We start from the raw sequence: 25,478 nt of genomic DNA on the forward strand, positions 1-25,478 counted from the left end.
CAAAAACTGGACCAAACCGCGGGTGTCATTCTGGAATGTTTGTGAATATTTTGAATACCGCCCGTTTTTTCCGCGCGCCAATTGTTTCAAGGGAGAGTAGCTATTAAGTTCTTTATCTCCAGCCGACCCCCACCTCCCTCCTCCCACCCCTCAGGCCCCCACCTCCCACCCCCCGGGCTCCCCACCCAACCCCTGACCAAACACGCATCAGTATCTGTCCAGCTTTGTGAGTGACAACAGCACTGATGTGGCAGTGAATTGTGGGCAATTACAGTGCCTTTTACCTGCCTCAGTGAACACAGAGTGGGTGTTTATCGTATGTGCAGTGTTCATATATGTTTATAGTATTATTATCAGAATGAGGCTGGCATTTGGTAATGGTGTGTGAGAGAAAAATAGTGATTTTAGATCGCTCACTTCTAATGGCACTGCCCATCCAATGATAGTCAACGAAATCATGAAGCTGAAGGTTAGTACTTTCTAATGGTACCTTATTTTTCACTCTAGATTTATTCTGTGCAGAGTTATAAAGGTTTAAAGTTTGTTTACATTTTGGCTGGAACCCCTGTGTGGGGGGCCAGTCGGGTCAAAACAGTGCCCGCGGTTAAAGGGTTAACTTGGCCTAATATTATCACCTCTCCATCCTGAAGGCTAAGTTGTAACTAGATATCAGGACTATGATATGTTGCTACTCATGAAAATTGTCAATGAAAGGATATATAACCACAAATTTGTTATTCTGCCACTTAGCTATGTAAAATAAGCTGCAAAAGGAAAAAAAAAATCTGGGACAAGTTATAATGAAGGGGAAAAAATGAGAAGGCAGACGGACAAGAAATAACATCATTGTACATTGTTCTCTCTTCAGTCCAACAAAGCTTTGAACTACCAACTCAGCACTGGACAGCAGGCTTTTATTCAGTGTGGAATCTGGCAATGATTTCCTTGTATTAGTTGGGGAAATTAGAGGGTTGGCAGATACTATTGCTCAAGAGTGTTTGAGTATATGAGCCACCTAGATATTACAGCTTCTTTAATTTATTCATTTTTTTCCTACAACCGCTAGATGATTATATTCAACTCTGGAGAGTTTTTAAATATGGAAGTGAAAAATAGCCTCCATCAAATCATTCACAATGAAAACTTCTTCCAAACTCAGTTTAAATTCTTTGGTTTTACTCTCGATTAAAATTTGAGACGTTATGGTTCTGAAGGTGCTAAGATCTCGTCTATGATTACGTATACGTTGTTCTTAAAGCTTTTTAAATGACACACAAGTGCATAAGAGGGTGTCCCACGCAACATTCGTAAAGAAAAAGAATGAATCTACTGTGGTAAGGCAATGGGGACTCGCCACAAATGACAGTACGCTTAAATTACAAAGGGAAATACGGACTCCTAGATAATAACATAGATTTACTAATGTCTTTGGCCGTGGTGTACGTGGTGCACGTGCCCATTGCCCTAGTTCCCATCAGCCAAGTGTGGGGACAATCAAAATTACTGTGTGAAAGGAGGGGAAAGGGTTTCAGCTGTGGAGGCTGCTTTTGATGATCCTCAGGCAAGTATTTGGGCACATTTTCCGGGGACAGGCAATTCGTGCATCAAGGATTTTTCACGGTATTTTTTTTTTTTATTGTCCATGAAGAAATACCTGGGCACAGGATCATTATTGCCAGAAACTCTCCCTACACTGGATTATCCCCTCCTGTGACGAGAGTAAACATGACTGAATGGTATCCTGTTGAAGTCGGTGAATTATACGTGTGGCAAGGTCTGACCGTACTGATGGCACACATAAAAAGGGCATGTCATACAGAACTATTAAATCATCAACGACCTCACAGCCACACCTGTCTTTGGGAGGTACATGGCACATTACAGAGTACTTTGCCATATTATGGTTCCTGCACTTTTCTCAAAACGTGTGACCCTTACCCAGAGACAGGGTGTGGAAAATTCTCCCAATTTTGACCATGCGAAAAGGTTCTTCCGTTTTTTTCCGACTTTCCATAGAGCTGTGGCAGTTGAGTTGCATGTATTATTCTGGGGTTGATTGGCATTTATCCAATAAACATCGTCCAACGTCATCGCTTATGCATCAGTCTTTGCTGCTTGTGACTGCAAGATTGGATATATGCTGGACTTTGTAGTTATCGCTCATCTAGCGAGACGATAATGTAACCGCCTGCGTTTCTCCTTGAATGATGTAACTGCCTAGTTTCTCCTTGAAGATGGGACAGGAGCCAGTGGTACTGTCAAGCCAAGTAGGAAACACTACCCTGTTATCCCTGCCAAGACCGAGAATGATGCATTACTCATCGAGAATTGGGTTACATGTAGGTCATCCACTGGCATGACAAGTGGGATGTGCTGCAGGTGGTATAAGAATGCGTTCCTACACCTTTCTGCTATCACTTGTGAATACATTCATGCTGTTCAGGTAGGTTGTTGGCATAACTGCTGCACCAAGGACACAGTGCTGCAGTAATGCCTGACAGGGTCACCCAGGCAGGCTACTTCACATGTCACTGCATGGTGAACCTGGGCACCTGCAGGTTAAAAACTATACAGGTAGTGCCATGTCTACCTGAACTGTTAGTGATGGCAACAGGTTCACAAGCAAATGCTCTACCAGCGCAATGAGTTAAAGGATATTTCTTCAGTCACTGGTGTGTGGGAAAGTGTAAATAGTGTATAATCTTACTACATAAGAATTTGTCATCATCATCATCATCCGGACCTCCTTTCCCACCCTAGCGCAAGGTGAGGAGTAGCAATGTCCAGACAGCCCAAATTTGCCCAATCCAATGGGCCACACTTCAATTCGCTCGTCATTCAAGCCCCCGGAATCCTGGCTCTATCGGATACACCAAATACATTCACCACGTTCTGTAGCTTCACATAATCGTATCCGATAGAGTAAATATGGACCCTGCCACGGTAAAAAGGGGTGCCAAATCCCCGATCATGCACTTCTTCCCACAACATTCATCCAGCCAGCTCGATCTCCTGTCAGTTCCCTAGCCTCACCAACTTCCAACCCCCTCTTCCTCACACACTCAACCACCATATCTCTCCACCATCTCCTTGGCCAACTTTGTCTCCTCCCTCCTACGAATTCGCTCGGATATACCTTTTTCAACACTCTATTGTTATCCGTTCTTTCCACATGACCATACCATCCCAGTACACTCTCTTCGATTCTGGTGTCCACAGACTTCCTCACTCCACATCTTTCACGAATAACTTTATTCGTATCCTATCCACCCTCTGTACTCTACATACATTCCTCAGCTGTCCCATCTCCACTGCTCTTACTCTGGACTTTTCATTTTCATGCCACACCATAGTTTCACATCCATATGATAAAGTTGGCATTAACACTCCTTCATGTAAGCCTTGCACAGCTGCAACACTCAAACCTCTGTTTCTAATCAAGGCCTTCATTACATCAGCTACTTTTCTTCCTTGTGTCACTCTACTTTCCACTTCTTTTGCACATTTTCCTCTCCTTTCGATCACTGTACCCAGGTATTTGAACTCTCTCACCAATTCCAATCTCTCTCCATTCACTGTAACATCGCACTGCAAGTCACCCTCTCTCTCAATAACCATCACTTACTCTTTTCTACATTTACTCTCAAGGCACGACGCTCACAGGCATCAGTAAAACTCTGCAGTACCTACGAAGTTCTTGTCCGGTACTTGCACGCAATACTGCATCATCAGCATACAACAAATTTGAGATATTCCATCCATCACCATTCGTTAGTCATTACCAACGCCATCCATCTCTCCATTACTCGTGTTTTTACTTCTCTCATCATCCCATCCATATATATATTGAACAACCATGGGATATCACACAACCTTGTCATATCGTGAACCATTCACTTCGATGCTCATTTACCCTTACACATGCTTCACTACCATCATAAAAACTCCTGACGGCACCTAGCAGCTTACAATCTACACCGTACATGAGCAAAACTTTCCACAAACCTTCTCTGTCTACTTTGTCATATGCTTTTTCCAGATCCATGAATGCCATAAACACCTTATGGTCCTTCTCACAAGCCTTCTTTACTATCTGCCTCACTGCAAATATTTGATCCACACATCCTCTGCCACTGCTAAAGCCACCCTGTTCAGCACTCACTGGGACTTCTGATATCTCTCTTACTTTCTCTATAATAATTCTTCCATATACATTCCCTGCAACACTCAATAAACTTATACCACGATAATTCTTGCACTCACTCTGCTCACCTTTATTTTTGTACGGGGGTACAATCACAGCCTTTTTCCACTCTGTAGGCACAGTTTCACTCATCCATGCCTTCTTTCATATCTCCAACAAGCACTTCATTCCACTCTCTCCACTACACTTAAGCATCTCTGCATACACCTCATCAACCCCAGCTGCTTTTCCATTTTTCAGCCGCATCACAGCACTCTTCACCTGCACGAGTATCACGTCTCCTGGCACTGCATTCCTTCTCTGCACACCCCCTAAACCAATCATGTTTACAGCCACTCTGCTCTCTCTATTCCCATTCATCATGGGTTAATAGTCTACCACCTACATCCTTCACACCATCACATTTCTTTCCACTATCACTTCTACTTTTCCGCACCACTTTCCAGAATAACTTCCTGTTTTTAAAGTAGTTTGCATTCATTTTTCTTCCTAGATCCTCCTTTATCTCCTTTTTCCTCTTCACTGGTCTCTTTACGTGCTTCTTGCTCTCAACATATTCAGTTCTTATTTCAACTGAACCCACGTCCTGTAACCTCTTTAGCCACTTTTTCCTCTATTCCTGCACTACTTTCTTAACCTCCTCATCCCACCATGCCGTACTTTTCTTCTTTGTTGTTACATTTGTCACACCGCACACCTCTATAGCATTCCTAAATACAGTAAGCAATCCCTATATGCATTCCACAGGCTGTCCAGATCCATTTCATTCCAATGCACTGATTCTATCTCCTCCTCTGCTTTGGTCCTGTAATCACCTGCCGTTTCTTTGATCCTCATCTTCTCAACTTTCAGTCTTGCTCCCTGACTTCTCCTCTCTCTCCTGATCCACCTCATTCCTCTCAGCTTGATCTTGCATACCACAATCATATGATCTGACAGAGCTCCACATCGTCCTCTCACGGCCCTCGTATCAGCAACCATTCCCATCATCGACCTCCCTACGAGCACGTAATCAACCAGGCTTCTTTCAACACGATCGCCGTTTCCTCTATACCATGTATATTTATGTGCATCTCTGTGTTTGAAATACGAGTTACAAATGCACAACCTCCTCTCCTGACACATTTCCTTTAGTCGCTTCCCTTTATCATTTTCTCCTGGTACTCCATAACAACCCATTATGTCATCCTCAGGACCAGTGTCTACTCTTCCATTCATATCCCCCATCACGATCACTTTATAGCTCCTGGGCATTTCTCCCACTACTTCATCCAGCTCATCCCAAAACCTGTCTTTCACTCTCTCACTTGTGTCCTCACATGGGGTATATGTTACAATCACTGTCACTTTCACCTTCTCAAACTTGAAATTGACATAGATACACCTCGAGTTGCACATTTGTAGTCTCTCATTCCACTCTGCCACACCTCCTCCATAAACAATGCAACTCCTTCCTTGCATCTTCCTTGCCCAGTCATTCCAGATCTTACACTTTTCACACCCTCCCACTCCTCCACTTCACACCCTTTCATCTTCGTTTCACACAATGCCATCACGCATATCAACACGTTCACTACTTCCAACCTCTTTTTCTCCTCATTCACATCTCTCACATTCCACATGGCCATGCAAGTCTGCCCATTTGGTTGGGGCCCTTGGGCCCTACGAGGCTCTCTGAAACGACTGCCATGTCTAAGTGATTTTGGATAAGGGACTCTGGGGGACACTTAACCCTGCCGGAAACCCCGGTTATATGGTTACCACCCAGCGTAGTAAATGATTTCCTGGGTACAGGAAACTATTCGGCTTGTCACTCAGAGATCATATGGCATCTCTACATTGAGTGAGTGGATGATGGGCACCCCAACCTACCATATATAGTTTATAATATATAAAAATGTATAGGTTTAAGAAAACACCCAACCTACCATATATAGTTTATAATATAAAAATGTATGGGTTTAAGAAAACACCCAACCTTCCATACATAGTTTATAATATAAAAAAAATATGGGTTTAAGAAAACACTCAGGTTACACTGCTAGTGAACATTCAGTACAACTGCAAATATGTGTTTTGGTAATACATTGCAATATACATGCAAACTGGATTTGTTGTGATAGTAAACTAGAAATTACCTTGTGCTATTCCTCTAGTGCACTAAGAAATTGCTTTAGCAAGTGCATTTACCGCAGAAGAATTTAGAATATAAGAAAAAGTACTGGTGTAAGGAAATGATCTCAGGATATGGTGCATGAACTCGCAGTAGAAGTGCCAGAAATAAAGAAATTATTTTCAGGTTATAGTGGAAATGAACTTGCATTACCAGTGCAAATATGTGCTACGGTAACATAGTGTAATATTAGTGCAAACTGGTTTTGTTTTGATACTTTTTATTTATTTCTGCACATGCGCAACCTTTGCTTTATTTTTATCTCTGCTGAACGCCACCTCGCTTCCTCTAAACCTCACCTTCTGCCCAGTACTGAGACTCAGCTGTCTAAGGCGACTTAAAGCAAACCCTTTTCTGTATCCTCCTACTTTCTCTATACTCACTTCAAAGCAAAGAGTGGCTGTTGTGTATATGTACATATCAACATATCGTGCACCCATGTTCTTGTACTTCAGTCTTCTGAATTCTCTAGTCTCTAGGTTCGTCTATCCGATTCCTACCATTATCTGACTAAGTATATCTGCACCGTTTATCTGCTACTTCTGCTGATGATGACAAATTCTTTGACAATTTTAATTCTAAGATGGAACATCCTGTCAGTTTCTTCTTTCCCTGAAGTCTCCATTCTAGGTGATTTCAGTGTTCACCACCACCTTTGGCTCTCCTCTCCTGTCACTGATCCACCTACAAGCTACATCTTTTCCATCCTTAATGACCAAGAGCAGCTTGGACAGCACCCGACCAATATTGCTAACAGTCTTGTAGAGAGTCCCAGCATACCTGACCAATTCCTTGCATCTAATCCTTCTGCTTATGCTGTTAATGTTTTCTTTCCATTGGGGTCCTCTGATTGCAGTCTTATTACCTTAACTGTCCTGTCACCTCAGTAAGGCCTGTGAACCATCCCAATAAGTGGTGACTTTGGCATTTTGAAGTTGCTGATTGAGAGGACCTCAGACAGTACACATTTTTATTCCCTGGAATGATTATTGCTTCCATGGCCGAGAATCATCTGAGTGTGTCTCACGCATTACAGAAGTTATTCTCACAGGTATGGAAACAGACATTTCTCTCTATTATCCTGTGACTAATGAAAAAAAAAATCTTTAATTATGCTTGTTCAAATGCCGTCCACATCAAGGAGAGGACCATTAAAAAGGTACTGGAGCCAACCCATCCCTGAATCTCATCTCTTTTACGTTTCTGGCTGGAATCGTGTTAAGTCCGTCCATCACTCTGCTAAATATAATATCAGTCGTACTAACTGAAATTCCTCCTGCTCGTTCCAATGCTTGCCAAATACCTTTCTAACGACTTTACTTCGTTATCCTTTCTTCCTATTTTCCACTCTGACGACTGCAACTATTTCTTCTACTGAGAAAGCAGAATTTTTGCTCAGAATTAATCCTTCATATCCACGGTAGATGATTCTGGTACTGTTCCTCTATCACTTCCTCCCTCTTATTTCCTCATGGCTGACAATAAAATTTCTTCAGTTGATGTGTTTTCTGCCATCATTGGCGTTAATGCTGACAAGGCATATGGGCCTGATGGGGTGCTGATGGTGTCCCTCCAGTTGTCCTCAAGTGCTGTTCTTCTGTGCTTACATCCTGCCTAGGTAAACTCTGTCGCCTTTGTCTGTCAACTTGTACCTTTCCTTCTTGCTGGAATTTTGCTGTTATGGAAACTTGATCATTTTCAGCCCTCTAACTGTCGTTCTATCTTGTTAATGCAAGGCAGAAGCAACAAAAGGCCAGGAGCCTGTAAATTTCTCCCTTCAAGAAAAAATAAACACAAGATAAGAGAGCCAAATTCAAGAGTGTTCCTTTTGAGGTCCCTGGACACACTGCGTTTGAAAGAATGGAGATCATAGGCAGTTGGAAGTACAGACAGAAGGAGGCAGTTCCAGAGGTGACCTGTCGCATAAATGAAAGACTGGGAGTAATGATGAACTCTTGCATTAGAGAGCTGGACAGAAAAGGGATGAGATTTTGTTGTTACATGGGTGCTACGTGCCCGCCATAGTGGAGGAGGGATGCAACCATACAGTTCAGACAAGCAGTGACCATTGAAGTAGCGACTGAAAAGAGATAATGTAAAGATGCAACAGTACAGCGAAGATACAGAGGTTGAAGGGAGCTAGTAAGAGGAGGAGAGTTGATTAGACGAAAAGCTTTTGACTCCACCTTGTTGAGAAGCGCTGTATATGAGGAGGCTCACCACATGTGAGAGTTGTACTCTTCACATGGGTGAATAAAATCCGTGTATGAAGTCAACAACTATGGTGGGGAAGGCACAGAGTCGGCTTAGCACACCTAATCTCTTGGAAGCAGATTTTACAAGAGAGGTAATATTATGTTTCCATGATAAATCCCGAGAGAATGAAGCCCCCAGTGTGTTTTAAGATGATGCAGGATTAAGCTGGGTATTGTTGAAAATTAGATGGTACTCCTTTGGAAAATTTTGTCGGGTTGATAGATGTAAGAACTGAGCTTGTAATGCATTAAAAACAACAAGATTACTTTTATCCTAATCAGAGATGTGAGCAAAGTCAGACATCAGGTGTGCCATAGCCTCATCCCTTGTTTGTTGAAGTGCTGAGATGGATGCTGTGGGAAGTGAATGGAAAGAAGAAGGGTGGAGTCATCAGCATGTGAGTGGATGGGGTTAAATGTACAGCATTGAAGGTCATTGATGAAGCAAAGAAAGTAAGTTGGTGATAGGACAGAACCCTGAGGAACACCACTATTGATAGCTCTAGGAAATGAATGATGGTAGTCTACAGCAGCAGCTATAGTACGGCCAGACAGGAAGCTGTGGATGAAGGCACAGAGAGAAGAAAAGAAACCGTAAGAGAGCAGTTTGGAAATTAAAGATTCATGGCAGACTCGATTGAAAGCCTTTGAGTTGTCAAGTGCAATGACAAAGCTTTCGCCAAAGTCCCGAAAGGACGATGACCACGAGTATGAAAGTACGTGAGAAGATCGCCAGTGGAGCATCTCTGGTGGAACCCATACTTACGATTTGAAAGAACGTTGTGACAGGAAAGATTCTTTAAAAAATTTCGGTTAAGAATAGACTCAAAAACTTTTGAAATACACGCTGTTAAAGAATTACACCAACATCCTGTATTTGTAAAGTGTTTGAAACTATTCTGTAATAATATTAATAATTAAAGCACCTCTTCTATCATAACCTCTGATTGCCATTAGGGGCTAAGGCAGGGGTGCTCCACTGGCTATCTTTTCACCTTCCTTTAAACCCTTCATACACATTGACTTGCTCGTCGTCATTTGGATGTGGCTTTACCCATACTCATTGACGCTCTTGTTGTCAGTAAAGCATAAAAGCTTTTGTCAGAAAGTTTTCGGCCAATCAGCGTCATTTTTGGAGGTGTATTAGCTTAGCTGCTGCTCATCAGAAGTAATGAGTTGGCAACTGTGGTTCCCAATACCGGCAAGAGAGTGGACAGGTTATTCAGTACCTAATGAGCTGTGAGTGGGGGAGGCACTGTTTAGTTTGGCCCTTTAAATTTCCGCTCTTACCCCCGTCCCAGCCGTGGAACATATTTCACTATACCAATAATGCTTGTGAATATTGTTTGGGCACTGTTGTGATTAGATCTGGTGTTTGCAATAGGAAATTTGGTGTTTGTAAACTATTCCTGGTCGTTATCAGCCGTTGGCCCAACTAAGATTGTGCTACCGTTTCTAAACAACTACACTGACTCTACCCTGTACCAAATGTGAGTATTCAACTATAAAAAGAGTGACAGTGAATCATGAGAAAATACTGTGCATATCTAGTGTACAAAGAATTGGTGAAATACGTGCAATAGCTTAGAGGAAGGCAGGAAACAGCCCTACAGTCACGACATGGCGTGGGAACACCGTAGTTTTTTGCATTTTTCTCGAAAACTATGAGGCCTAGGATCATCGTTTGGGCTCAAATGAAAGCCAGTGAAATTCTGCATAGGATGATATAACTAAAACATAACAGTGGTCAGAAAAGTTTTTCGCTAGAGCTCCCCCACTCCAAAAAAAAGCTGTTGTCTGTCAGAAATGGGTTTTCATTTTTCACCTATTACTCGAACACCATACCTCGTCTCAAACTGGGACCTCTGCCATTCGAAAACAAATAAAAGTCTCTTTCCAATGATGTATAACATGTAGAGATTGATTAGTAAACATTCGACTTATGATGTTGGGAAGTGAGATCTCTGTTCCTGAATGTTTATTCCCAAGGCACTAACGTACATATGTTTTTTTTTTTTCTTTGGTTTATTGTGTAGAACAAACATCGACAAGTAGGAATATGTGGGTTTTGTGGGAAAATAAATTTTTGGGTGGTGAAAATAAGCCGAGAATACACTTTTTTGGAGCACATGGCGGGCGGGGTGGAGGGGAGATAAGGTGATGTGTCATGCCACAGAATACTTATGAAACTTATCCGCACGTGAAAGGGTTAAGACTCCTGGTCATCCTCCTTTCGGGCCTTCGGTGAAAGATTTGTCATTGCACCTGACATTTTAAAAGCTTTCTATCGAGTCTGGCATATATCTTAAATTTACTGCCCACTTACGGTTTCAGTCCTATATATTCCTTTAACTCTAGTCATTCTATAGCTGCTGTTGTAGACTGCCACTGTTCTTCTCTTCGAGCTATCAATAATGGTGTTCCTTAGTGCACTGGTCTGTCACTAACTCTCTTCCTTCTATTCATCAGTGACCCACCAAGGTTTACATGTAACTCTAATCACTCATATGCTGATGGCTCTACCCTTCACCATTCCATCTACTTCCCACAGCGTCCATCTCAACAGTTACTTCATCAAGCGAGAGAGGAGTCTATGGCACACTTAATATCTGACTTGGCTTATACCTCTGATCTGGGTAAAAGTAATCTTGTTTTTAATGCATCGAAAACCCAGTTCTTACATCTTTCGACCCATTAAAATCTACTGTAGGAATATCCTATAATTTTTAACAATATCCAAATCATTCCAGCATCGTTTTTGAACATACTTGGGGTTTCATTCTCTCGGGATTTATCTTGGAAAGTTCATATTACCTCCCTTTATAAAATCTGCCTCAAAATGATTACTTGTGCTTTGTTGACTCTGTACCTTCTTTACCCCTGCACAGTTGTTGACTTTAAACAGAGTTTTTTTTTTTTTGCTCTTGTGTACATCACTACTTTAATGTGTGGGGAGGCGACCCATGTACAATAAAAGTCAAAGACTTTTCATCTCATTAACTCTCCTCCTCTTACTGGCTGCTTTCAACCACACTCTCTTTGCTGTGTTGTTTCATCTTTGTCTCTTTTCTTTCATTAATTCAATGGTCACTGGTCCTCTGAATTCTCTGCTTGCATCCCTCAACCACTGTGGCAGGCAAGTAGCACCAGTGTAGACGCAAACTCTTATCCCTTTTCTGTCCAACCCTCTAATGCATACTGATAATGCCAGTCCTTTATGTGTACAGCAGGTCAGCTTTGGAACTGTCTTCCCCTGTCTGTATTCCCTACTGTCTATGACCTCCAGTCTTTTAAACGCAGTGTGTCCAAGCATCTTGAACAGATCTTCAATTTGGGCATCTATTGTCGCGTATTTATTTTTGCTTAGAGGAATCAGTTTGTAGGCGTGTAGCTTTTATTTTATTTTTTTCTTGCATTAAAAAAAGGAATTGCTGCAATATAGTGCATCATACATGGAAACTGGGTTTGTTGTGATAGTAAACTAGTAATTTCTTGTGTGGAGTTCCTCTCGTGCAGTAAGAACTTGGCCAAATAAGTGCTTTAGGAAAGAAGAAAACTACGCGCATCAAAAATGGACATGACCACAGGGATAGCTCAAATGATTTATGTGACACAGAAAACGTACTCACAGAGAAAGCAAAATAAACTGTAATGGCTAATCATGTGTAATAAACCTTTGAATTTCTTTTCTCTCCCCCATCCAACATACTGTAACGCACAATGTCACTCTGAATAAAATGGAATAATTGGGCAAATAAACTGAGTTAGCCAAACGTATAAAGGTGATGATTCATTCATGTGGCAGTGGCGGGGGCAGTGGTGAGGAGCGTCATGGACAACTGGGGCAAAGAGGAGTATGAGTGGATGCAAGCATGGAATCCCTCTTTGCCCCAGGCTGGGGCGAGGGCTGTGGGCTGTAACTACCGACTTGCCCCTGTACAAAAATATCCTTTCGTGACTCCCCAAATTATGTCCATTCATCACCTCCTGCCTCCACAATGCCTTCACCTACAGCCGACCTGTGGACAGTTACAATGGAAAGATGAAGGACAGGTGAATAATCTGATCCTTGACAGAAAGTTCAGTATACTGTAATTATGCAGCCATGACTGTTTTAAAAAGCCTACTTTCAAGGAAAAAATTCATACTCGAAGGGCTTCGCTTGTAAGACCCCCCAAGATTCAGGGGTTAAGACTGAAGTGAGCGTAATATTGGGACAACTACATTCTGAAGCTGTTGGAGATATGATAATGAACAGGAGCGGTACCGATGGTGACTGAAGCCCTGTTCGTGGGGTTTGAGTAGATCTATAGTTTTTGTAGACTGGTACTGTAGGACAGGTAGTGCTGGCAATTTATTTAAAATTTTGAGTAAAAATTCTTTGTGAGGCACAGAAAGCTAAAATAGATTGCATGAGCTGAGACGAATGATTATAAAAGATTAGAATATTTAAATGTTGAAGAAGGGTGGGTGTAGTACACAAGGTCAAGATTAGTATAAGATTAGCAAAGGATTTAATCAATTTTATTTTTTATGGCAAAAAAAAAAAAAGGTAAGCATATGCCACTTTCAAATACGTGGTGTCCTACAAAAAAACACAAATTAGAATTTTGGCATTAGCGGTACATTGTTCGTTGCTGAATAACTTACCGTTTGTTAGATGCTGAGGATTCATCATTTACAACCAAGGTGTTCATCATGGAAAATGTCCAGTGGGAAACGAGTAGAGCCCCAAGGTCTTCCGTGGGCAGGCGAGTGACCACCAGGAGCCTCGTTGACCACACCAGAAGGCGGCCATTGAGGGACCAGTCGGCGAAGGCAGTGAGGAAGGCTGGGTTGTCACTCACCACCACCACCATCACGCACCACGACACCTGCCGCAGCTGCTGACGTCACCATGGTACAAGTTAGCTGTGTGAACTACCCGCCTCAGCAGTAATGAGACTGACAAACCCACCTCAGCAGTAATGAGGTTGACCAACCCACCTCAGCAGTTCAGTGAGAGTGACCTACCCGCCTCTGCACTAACGTGAAAGTGACATATACGCCTCACCAGTAATGTGAGAATAACCAATCCACCTCATCAGTAATGCGAGAGTGACCTACCCTCCACAACAGAAGTGTTAGAGTGACCTTCCCACATGAGCAAATGAATGTAAGTGACCTACCTGACGAGCCTGGCTGACCACTGTGGAGAGCTGTGCCTGCGTCACGTTAGTGTCCTGGCCATACACACCCACCTCGAACACTCCCACACCCCTTGCCGCTCCAACATCACCAATAATCTAATAAAAAGCAGTATATAATTGTGCAGAGTAAATTAGGTTTCATAGAGTTAAGATGCCGGCCAGGAAAGTGTATTATTACTTGAAAGTTTCTTATTAATTATCTGTCTGACTATAACCAGACGTCTCAATCCCGCAAGGGAAGGCAACAAACAAATTGGTTCCATGTTGCTCTGTTCCCGGCCATTTTGCTGACTTCCCCAGCTCTAACCTCCTCGCTCATATACCTCTCCACTCCATCCCTCCATCTCATTCTTGGTCTCCCCCCCCTCTTCCCCCCCTCCACCTTACTCACATACACTCTCCTCGTGAGGCTCTCTTTTCCCCATCCTCTCCACGTGACCAAACCACCTCAGTGTATTTCTCCTAACGCTTTTTATCCCATCCACATCCACACCACAACGCTCTCCACATGCTGCTCTCACTCTTGACTTGTGCCCTTCCAACAAAGTTCAAGCTTAACTTCCATGTGTTGGAGTTGGTATCACAGTCCTACCATAAAGAGGCTTTTTTTTTTTTTTCTTCATGTTCACTTCCCTGTTCCATATCAGTGCTTTCTAAGAATCAGGGACCTTCCTTCCCTATTGTACCTTTTCATGGGCTTCATCCTCCAAATTTCCATCCTTACTCATGACACTACCCAAGTACTTAAAACACACACACACACACACACACACACACACACACATTTTCCATTTCCTCATCACCGAGACTCACTGTACATTCAGTGACTTCTTTTCTCTCGAAGACCACAGCTTTACTCTTCCCTGCATTCACCTTTAGATTCCATTTTTTACACATTCTCCCAAACTCAGTCACCAAGCCTTGTAATTCCCCTTCGTCGGCATTTAGCAATACAGTATCATCTCCAGACAATAGAACACGAAGTTTCCAAACGCTGCCCTCTCTCATTAGGACATCTCTAACATCCACTGCCCTACTTTGTATCTCTTTTATAACTCCATCCATATACAGATTGAACTACCATTGATATATGATAGATCTTTGTTTCAACCCAACATTCAGTCGAAAAAATATACTCAGTTCACTATTCACACGTACAGCCTTAGCGCCCTCATACATACTCTTCACGGCATTCAGCAGCTTCCCGCTTACTCCATATATTCTTAATATTTTCCACGTTCCTAGTTCATCCACTCAGCCATATGCCTTCTCCAGATCGATGGAGGTCATATACAACTTCTTTCCCTTTGTAGAAACTTTTCCACTGATGATCTTAGGACGAATGTCTGATCTACACAATCTCATCTCTTCCTAAAACCTCCCTGTTCTTCTTTAACTCATTCCTCTGTTATTTCTCTAAATCTATCAATAAGAATCCTATCATATAATTTTCCTGTTACACCTAGAAGAAAAATGCCCCTGTGATTACCACACACTTCGTTTTCCCATTTTCCTTTATACAGGGGAATATTTATTTCTGACTTCCAAACCTACAGGACTCTGCCTTCCCACCACGCCAATCTGCACATCTTCCATATCCACTTCACTACTATCTCTCCCCCATGCTTCAGCATTTCACCACACACTTCATCAATTCCTGGGGTGTCCCCATTTTGACCATCTTCATTGCTTCCACCACTTCCATCCTACTGATCACTTCGTCCCTTACCTCCCTCCTCGTCCCAGCTACTCCCCAGCCACTTATACTCACACAGTTTCATTCCCTGTGTTTAACAATTCCTTAAAGTGTTCTCTCAATCTGTTTACTTTGTCTCCCTTCACCACTAGCAATCAGTCATTTTTCTCTTCCACTTCCCTACTTTCTGCTTCAACACTCAGTCTAACTCTCTTTACCTCCTTCTTAATTATCATGGTATTTATTACAGTACATTAATGTCTTTGGTAAAAGAATGAATTGATTTCTGTGTATTACTGAGTACTAAAGGAAACTTTCAGTGTTTAAACCCAATTCTGTCTGTGATACCATCGCTGTAATAATGAACTGATCTATCAAAGTAATGATCTCATCCAGTTATGGAACCTTTTTTAACATCCATTAAAGTATTCTTTCCAAATACCTTTATTATGGTGCTATTTGCTACTAAGTTGTCCGTGAGCAGCATTGGAAAACAACTGCCTTGTAGCAAAGTTTCCAACACTGATCCAACCAACTGTACCGATTCCCACAGACGATCTCTGGAATCTGTAATGAAATAATGACTCTTTCTCTATCTCTGTCTGTCTGTTTGTCTGTCTGTCTAAATAATATAAATAGATAGATATAGATATATATATATATATATATATATATATATATATATATATATATATATATATATATATATATATATATAAAGATAGATAGATATAGATATATACTGTAGATATGCGCACACACACACACACACACACACACATATATATATATATATCATCTCATCTCATCAGCTGTTTGAGTGTCCACTGCAGGACCGGCCTATCCCTACCGAAGTGGGGACGACACAGCCAATGTATCTCAACCAAGTGGCTTAGGCTGTCTGGTAGAGATTGTATGTAGGGTGAGAAGTGCTTGTAAGTGTAATTGTTGTGTTGGAATGGCCTTGGATGTGTGTGTAGTCTGTGAACCAAGTGTAATCGGCCCGCACAAGCCGATTGGGTGCAAGCATACTTTATAGTATGCGACACTGGTTCAACCACAGCACCCCTTGTGTCTGCCAATGCAGTACATGGCCAGAAGAACGCTCCCAAAGTTTTTTACTCTGGCGGGGCGCGAACCCTCGTTCTTCAGTGTACAAAAACGCACACTTTGCCACTGTACCACAGAGGCTCACACACACACACACACACACACACACACACACATATATATATATATATATATATATATATATATATATATATATAGATAGATAGATAGATAGATAGATAGATAGATAGATATAGATAAATAGATATAGATATAGATAGGAAGATAGATAGATAGATATAGATAGATAGATAGATAGATAAACACCTACGTGATCAGGCACATCTTTATAAACTGGTGACGTTTCAACAACTCGTCATTTTCAAACGTAGGGAAAATACAATAAAACCAAAGTAAACACCATGTCTGTTATAAAAATACAAACACAACATGATTATGATATCTAGGTTTGAAAACGACAAAGGAGTTGTCAAACCGTTACCAGTTTATTATATATGTTCCTGATCACACTGGAGTTTATCTTCATATTAAGACAATGCTTCCCCCTTTGTGAATGTATTGCAGCTCTCTCTCTCTCTCTCTCTCTCTCTCTCTCTCTCTCTGTCTCTCTGTATATATATATATATTGATAGATAGAGAGCTCTAACATAAAGTCAGTAATTTGAACAGGATACAGTTTTCAGTGAATGGAACAGTGTCAATTAATAATTTAATCGGTACTGTAGTGTTTTTCTGTACTTGCTTCTCAATTCTAAAAAAATGAATATAATAAAATGTTCTTATGAGTCCTGGTTTGCTTTTGTAATATTGATGACAACATAACATCTGTGAGACTCAGTAGTTAGAACGCTTATATGGCACTTCATAAGGCTTTGGCTTACAAGGCATCTTTCTACAAATCATATACTTGTTTCTTTGCAGATATCTCAGTCAAACTTCTCACCCATATTATTTGCCTTATTAATTTGAGAATAATTTTTCTACATACCTTAATATACTCTTGTGTGATACAATCTATACTAATTTTATAGAAGTATAAAAGGCATTCCGAAGAATATGATGCTGTCAGATGGAAATTAAGCACTCCAACATACCTGACTCCTTCCTTACAACTAATCCTTCTGCTTACACTGTTAATTTTTTCTCTCCGTTGGGCTCCTCCGAATACAACCTTATTACCTAAACCTGTCCTATCGCTCCAGCACGGCCTGTGGACCTGTGGACCTTCCAACTGTGGCACTCTGGAGCTGCAGACTGGGAAGCCTTCAGGCAGTACTGCTTTGATTTTCCCTGGAATGATTATTGCTTCCACGGCCAGGAGCTATCTGAGTGTGCCTTCCGCATTAAGGTGGTTATTCTTTCGGGCATGGAAGCATACATTACTGTTTCATATCCTTTGACTAACAGGCCTAGGTTTAATCACGCAAGTTCCAATCCTGTCCGCAACAAGGAGAGGGCCTAGAAAAGGTACCAGAGCCAACCCACCCCTGAATCACATCTTTGTTATGTTTCTGCCCGGAATCGTGCTAAGTCTGTTCTTCGCTCTGCTAAAAATAATTTCATGCATACTAAATGCTCTCAACTCTCCATCTCGAATTCTTCCCGCTTCTTCTGGCACCCTACCAAAAACCTTTCTAACAATTTTACCCCAACATCCTCCCCTCCTGTTTTCTACTCTGATGGCTCTGTAGCTATTTCTTCCACTGATAAACAGATCTCTTCGCTCTGACTTTCTCCTCCAATACCACCTTAGACAATTCCGGTGCGTTCCTCCATCACTTCCCCTCTCTGACTTCCCCATGGCTGACAAAATTTCTTCAGCTGATGTATTTTCTGCCATCACTGGCCTCAGTACTAACAAGGCATATGGGCCTGATGGAGTCCCTCCTGTTGTCCTCAAGAATTGTGCTTCTGTGCTTACACCCTGCCTAGGTAAACTCTTTCACATTTGTCTTTCAAACTGTACCTTTCCTTCTTGCTGGAAGTTTGCTCTCATTCAGCCAGTCTCAAAGAAGGGTGACCATTCCCAACCCTCTAACTATCGTCCAATTGCCTTGCCAACCTGTGTCTCAAAAGTTTTCGACTCAATTCTTAACAGAAAAATTTAAATCATCTTTCCTATCACAACCTTCTTTCTGATCGTCAGTATGGGTTCCGTCAGGGACGCTCCACTGGCGATCTTCTCACCTACCTTTCAGGCTCCTTGTCATCCTCCTTTCAGGACTTTGGAGAAAGCTTTGCCATTGCACTTGACATCTCAAATCTTTTCAATCGAGTCTGGCATACATCTTTAATTTCCAAACTACCGTCTTACGGTTTCTATCCTTCTACCTGTGCCTTCATCTACATGTTCCTTTCTAGTCGTTCTATAACCGCTGTTGTAGATGGCCATCATTCTTCTAGATATATAAACAGTGGTGTTCCTCAGAGCTCTGTCCTGTCACCAACTCTTCCTTTTATTCATCAATGATCTTGTAAGCTGTACTTCTAACCCTAGCCACTCGTACTCTGATGAAACCACCCTTCACCTTTCTATTCAGTTCCCGCAACGTCCATCACAGCAGTTACTTAAACAAACAAGGGATTATTCTATGGCACACCTAAAGTCTATCTTGGTTCGTATCTCTGACTAGGGTAAAAATAATCTGGTTGTTTTTAATGCATCAAAGACTGTTTTTACACCTATCAACCCATGAAAATCTTCCACATTAGTACCCACTAATGTTTAATAATATCCAGCTCAATCCTGCATCATCCTTGAACATGCCTGGGGTTTCATTCACTCGGGATTTATCTTGGAAAGATCATATTACACCTCTTGTAAAATCGGTTTACAGGAGATTAGGTGTACTAAGCTGCCTCCGTACCTTCTTTACCCCTGCACAATTGTTGAGTCTATACATGGGATTTTTCGCCCCTGTGTAGAGTACAACTCTCATGTGTGGGAAGGCTCCCAACATACAGCTCTTCTCAATAGGATGGAGTCAAAGGCTTTTCGTTTCATTAACCCTCCTCCTCTTACTGGCTCCCTTCAACTTCTGTCTCTTCGCTGCACTGTTGTAACTTTATCTCTTTTCTATCGCAACTTTAATGATCACTGCTCCTCTGAACTGTCTGCTTGCATCCCTCCCTTTTATTGACGAGTGCATAGCACGGGTCTAGCAACAAACAAATGCTCTCAACTCTCCAACTCGAATTCTTCCCGCTCCTTCTGGAACCTTGCCATAAACCTTTCTAACAACTTTATCTCATCATCCTTCCCTCCTCTTTTCTACTCTGATGGTTCTGTAGGTATTTTTTCAACTGCTAAAGCAGATCTCTTCGCACAGACTTTCTCCTCCAATTCCACCTTAGACGATTCAGGTGCTGTTCCTCTATCACTTCCCGCCTCTGACTTCCTCATGGCTAACATTAAAATTTCTTCAGCTGATGTATTTTCTGCCATCACTGGCCTAAATACTAACAAGGCATATGGGCCTGATGGAGTCCCTCCTGTTGTTCTCAAGATCTGTACTTCTGTGCTTACACCCTGTCTAGGCAAACTCTTTCGCCTTTGTCTGTCAACTTGTATCTTTCCTTCTTGCTGAAAGTTTGCTCTCATTCAGCCAGTCCCAAAGAAGGGTGACCACTCCCAACCCTCCAACTATCGTCCAATTGCTTTAACGTCCGGTATTTCAAAAGTTTTCGACTCAATTCTCAATAGAAAAAATTTAAGGCATCTTTCCTATGACAACCTTCTTTCTGATCATCAGTACGGGTTCCATCAGGGACGCTCCACTGGCGATCTTCTCACCTACCTTTCAGACTCCTGATCATCCTCCTTTCGGGACTTTGGAGAAAGCTTTGCCATTGCACTTGACATCTCAAAGGCTTTCGATCAAGTCTGGTATAAATTTTTAATTTTCAAACTGCCCTCTTTCGGTTTCTACCCTTCTATCTGCGTCTTCATTGCTAGCTTCCTTTCTGGTCGTTCTATAGCCGCTATTTTAGACAGCCATCGTCCTTCTCCTAGATCTATCAACAGTGGTGCTCCTCAGGGCTCTGTCCTATCACCAACTCTCTTCCTTTTATTCATCAATGATCTAAGCTGTACATCTAACCCTGTCCACTCATACGCTGATGACTCCACCCTTCACCTTTCCATTCGGTTCCCGCAATGCCCATCTCAGCAGTTACTTCAACAAACAAGGGATGAGGCTATGGCACACCTAATGTCTGACTTGGCTCATATCTCTGACTGGGTAAAAATAATCTGGTTGTTTTTAACGCATGTAAGACAGTTCTTACACCTATCAACTCGTCAAAATCTTCCACAAGTATACCCTCTAATGGTTAATAATATTCAGCTTAATCCTGCATCATCCTTGAACATGCTTGGGGTTTCATTTACTCGGGACTTATCTTGGAAAGATCATATTACATCTCCTGTAAAATCTGCTTCCAAGAGATTGGGTGTGCTAAGCCGACTCCGTTCTTTCTTTACCCCTGCACAATTGTTGACTCTATACAGGGGTTTTATCCGCCCCTGTGTGGAGTACAACTCTCATGTGTGGGGAGGCTCCCCACATACAGCTCTTCTCAATAAGGTGGAGTCAAAGGCTTTTTGTCTCATTAACTCTCCTCCTCTTACTGACTCCCTTCAACCTCTGACTCTTCACCTCACTGTTGCATCTTTATCTCTTTTCTATCGCTACTTCAATGGTCACTGTTCCTCTGAACTGTCTGCATGCATTCCTCCAGCTCTACGACGGGAGTGTAGCACCTGTCTAGCAGCAAACTCTCATCCCTTTTCTGTCCAACTCTCTAATGCAAGAGTTAACTGTTACTCCCAGTCCTTCATTTATGCAACAGGTCAACTCTGGAACTGTCTCCCTCTGTCTGTATTTCCTACTCCCTATGATCTCCAGTCTTCCAAACGCAGTGTGTCCAGGCATCTCGAAATGAATGGATCTTGAATTTGGCTCTCTCTTGTATTTTGTTTTTCTCTTGGAGGGAACTCTTATTGCAGGCTCATGGCCTTTGGTTCCTTCTTCCTCGCATAAAAAAAAAAACTCATCCTTTTTTTTTTCGAACTCTCAAATGCAAGAGTTAACCGTTACTTCCAGTCCTTCTCTTATGCAACATATCGACTCTGGAACTGTTTCCCTCCATCTGTATTTCTTACTAGCTATGATCTCCCATGTTTCAAACGCAATGTGTCCAGGCATCTGGAAATGATCGGATCTTGAATTTGGCTCTCTCTTGTATTTTGTTTTTCTCTTGGAAGGAACAGTTATTGTGGGCTCGTAGCCTTTGGTTCCTTCTTCCTAGCATTTATACATACATACATACATATATATATATATATATATATATATATATATATATATATATATATATATGGGGGCGCCAATCATCCACTCACTCAATGCGGAGTAATGCCATATGAGCTCTACTCTGGGTGACAAGGCAAATGGTTTCATTTACCCAGGAAGCCATATACTACGCTGGGTGGTAACCATATACCCCGGATTTCTGGCAGAGTTTAATTCTCCCCTGGATTCCCTTATTGAAAATCATTCAATCATGGCAGTCGTTTCAGGGAGCCTCAGAGGGCCCAATACCTGCCCAGGGCCCCAACCAAATGGGCAGACTCGCTTGGCCATGTGGAATGTGATAGCTGTGAATGAGGAGAGAAAGAGGGTGGATGTGATTATTGTGTTTAAGAGTGCGAGATATGCTGTTATGGCACTGTGTGAAACGAAGATGAAAGGGTGCGAAGTGGAGGAGTGGGAGTGCGTGGAATGCTGAAGATCGGGAATGAATGGGCAAGGAAGATATAAGGAAGGAGTTGCTTTGTTGATGAGTGAGGTGTGGCAGAGTGGAATGAGAGACTACAAATGTGTCAGCTCAAGGTGTATCTATGTCAAGTTCAAGTTTGAGAAGGTGAAAGTGGCAGTGATTGTAACATATGCACCATGTGAGGACAGGAGTGAGCGAGAGAATGACATATATTGGGATAAGCTGGATGAAGTAGTGGGAGAAATGTCCAGGAGCTATAAAGTGATCGTAATATGGGATATGAATGGAAGAGTAGGCACTGGCCCTGAGAATGACATAATGGGTTGTTATGGAGTACCAGGAGAAAATGATAATGATAAGTGACTAAAGGACATGTGTCAGGAGAGGAGTTTGTGCATTTGTAACTCACAGTTCAAACACAAAGATGCACATAAATATACATGGTATGGTTGAAACGGGGATCGTGTTGAAAGAAGCCTGATTGATTACGTGCTCTTAGAGAGGTCGATAATGGGAGTGGTTGCTGATACTGGGCCGTGAGAGGACGATGTGGAGGTCTGTCAGATCTATGATTGTGGTATGCAAGATCAAGCTGAGAGGAGAGAGGTGGATCATGAGAGAGAGGAGCAGTCAGGAAGAAAGACTGATAGTTGAGGAGTTGAGGATCAAAGAAAAGGCAGATGATTACAGGACCAAAGCAGAAGAGGAGTTAGTATCAATAAACTGGAATGAAAAAGATCTGGACAGCCTGTGGAATGTATATAGGGATTGCTGAGTTAGGAATGCTAAAGTGGTGTGTGGTGTGGCAAGAGTAACAACAAAGAAGAAAGGTATGGCATGGTGGAATGATGAGTTTAAGCGAGTGGTGAAGATGAAGAAGTGGCTAAAGTGATTACAAGATATTGGTTCAGTTGAAATAAGAACTGAGTATATAGAAAGCAAGAAGCACATAAAGAGACTAGTGAAGAGGAAAAAGAAGGAGGTAAATGATGATCTGGGAAGAAAAATGAATGTGAACTGCTCTGAAAATAGGAAGTTATTCTGGAAAGAGGTGCGGAAATGTAGATGCGAAAGCGGAAAGAAATGTAATGGTGTGAAGTATGCAGATGGTATTATTAACCCGTGGAGTTGAAGACAGGACCAGATGGAGAGAAAGTTTTGAAAGCCTGATGAATTGGAATAAAGAGAGCACAGTGGCTCTAAACGTGATTCGTTTGGGGGGAGGGTGCAGAGAAGGAATGCAGTGCCAGGAGACGTGACACTCGCACAGGTGAAGAGTGCTGTGTAGCAGCAGTAAAATGGGAAAGCAGCTGCGGTTGACGAGATGCATGCAGAGATGCTTAAGTGCAGTGGAGTGGAATGAAGTTCTTGTTGGAGATATGTAAGAAGGCATGGATGAGCGAAACTATGACTGCAGAGTGAAAAAAGGCTGTGATTGTACCCTTGCACAAAAATTAAGGTGAGCGAAGTGGGTGCAAGAACTATCGTGGCATAAGTTTATTGAGTGTGGTAGGGAAGGTTTATGGAAGAATTATTACAGAGAAAGTAAGAAAGATATCAGAAGTCCTAGTGAGTGATGAACAGGGTGGCTTTAGGAGTGGCAGAGGATGTGTGGATCAAATATTTGCAGTGAGACAGATAGCAGAGAAGGCTTGTGAGACGGACCATAAGATGTTTATGGCATTCATGGATCTGGAAAAAGTATACGACAAAGTAGACAGAGAGTGATTGTGGAAAGTTTTACGCATGGACGGTGTAGATGGTAAGCAGCTAGGTGCTGACAAAAGTTTTTATCATGGTAGCAAAGCATGTGTAATGGTTAATGGGCATCTAAGTGAATGGTTCACGATCGGTGTGGACTTGCGACAAGGTTGTGATGTCCCCAAGGTTGTTCAATATATATATGGACGGGGTGATGAGAAAAGTAAAAACACGAGTAATGGAGAGAGGGATGGCACTGGTAATGAATGGTGATGAATGGAATATCTCAAATTTGTTGTATGCTGATGATGCAGTACTGCTTACAAGTACCGGACAAGAACTTGGTAGGCTTGTGCAAAGCTTTGCTGATGTCTGTGAGCATCGTGCCTTGAGAGTAAATGTAGAAAAGAGTAAAGTGGTGGTAAATGAGAGAGAAGGTGACTTGCAGTGTGATTTTACAGTGAATGGAGTGTCACGAGTCGGCGCGATTAAGTATTTGAATAAACTCATGACATTAACTTTGGTGGGAAACCACGAATTCTAGTGGAATCCCAGTATTTATCACTCAGTTTAACCGCCACCTATTCACGCGATCGGGAGTGTTTTCAGAACAATTTTTCACTGTGTCATATATGATCGTCTTTGTGTGTGACTTTAACATCTCTGCTGAGTACGTTGTTATGGGCGTGTTTTGCTCATTCTAGCTGTTAGCAAGTGCGGCTCGACACTTGCATCTCTCTCACGATTTGAAGTCAATCAAGATTTGTGCGCAGTGGAAGCAGGTAGTGTGTGTGGCAGTGTCCTTCCTCAGCAACGACTCCCAGTTCCCGCCGCCACGGTTGAATTCCAGAGGCTCAGCATGTGCAGTGTCCTTCCTCAGTAACGATGCCCAGTCATCTGCTTAGTCCACTTTTCTGACCAGTATTTCTTTTCGTTTTTCCTAGGTTTAAGAGTTAGCTTCTGAGTGAGCGAGTGAGTGTGATCTTATTTTGAATTCATTTTGAAATGTAACGTAAATTTATTTCTTTGTAATCAATAAATTTAACAGTTCTTTTTCTTGAGCTTAATATAATGTAAACTCGTGTTTTATTTCTCCATAAGCTAGTTGCAGCTCCTAGCTTGCATAAACGCATTGCTATTCATAACTGGTACTTAGGCCAGTTCTTTTGTATTAACCCGCGCCGTCCCGAGGACGTACTTCCACGTCCTCACGTTTTGTCACAGCTAATCCCGAGGACGTACTTCAACGTCCTGCAATTGCAAGGTTCATAATTTCCACAATTTTCAAATATCGCGGGAGATTTTCGTTTCGCCCGGGGTACCCAAGCCTCCCCTACCTGCAGCCAGGCGGGCAGTGTCCTAGACCCCGCGTGACCCGCGCTCGCCCTTGTCTCGGTCACTCACCTGC

At 42.2% G+C, this 25,478-nt stretch overlaps 1 protein-coding gene across 1 annotated transcript in view; it reads right to left on the reverse strand.

The window, feature by feature from the left end:
- LOC145395591 (uncharacterized) overlaps positions 1-25,478 on the reverse strand; it is a 67,462-nt gene that overhangs the window by 645 nt on the left and 41,339 nt on the right. The window contains exons 2-3 of the mRNA XM_080269161.1: positions 13,801-13,917; positions 13,283-13,515 (exon numbers count right to left, since the gene is read on the reverse strand). Coding sequence (XP_080125287.1) covers positions 13,283-13,515; positions 13,801-13,917 — 350 coding nt within the window. The remainder of the gene's footprint in view (positions 1-13,282; positions 13,516-13,800; positions 13,918-25,478) is intronic.

This window comes from Coenobita brevimanus, chromosome 32, assembly GCF_032717465.1.
Source record: "Coenobita brevimanus isolate Jiangsu-jjx chromosome 32, ASM3271746v2, whole genome shotgun sequence".
Taxonomy (NCBI): domain Eukaryota; kingdom Metazoa; phylum Arthropoda; class Malacostraca; order Decapoda; family Coenobitidae; genus Coenobita; species Coenobita brevimanus.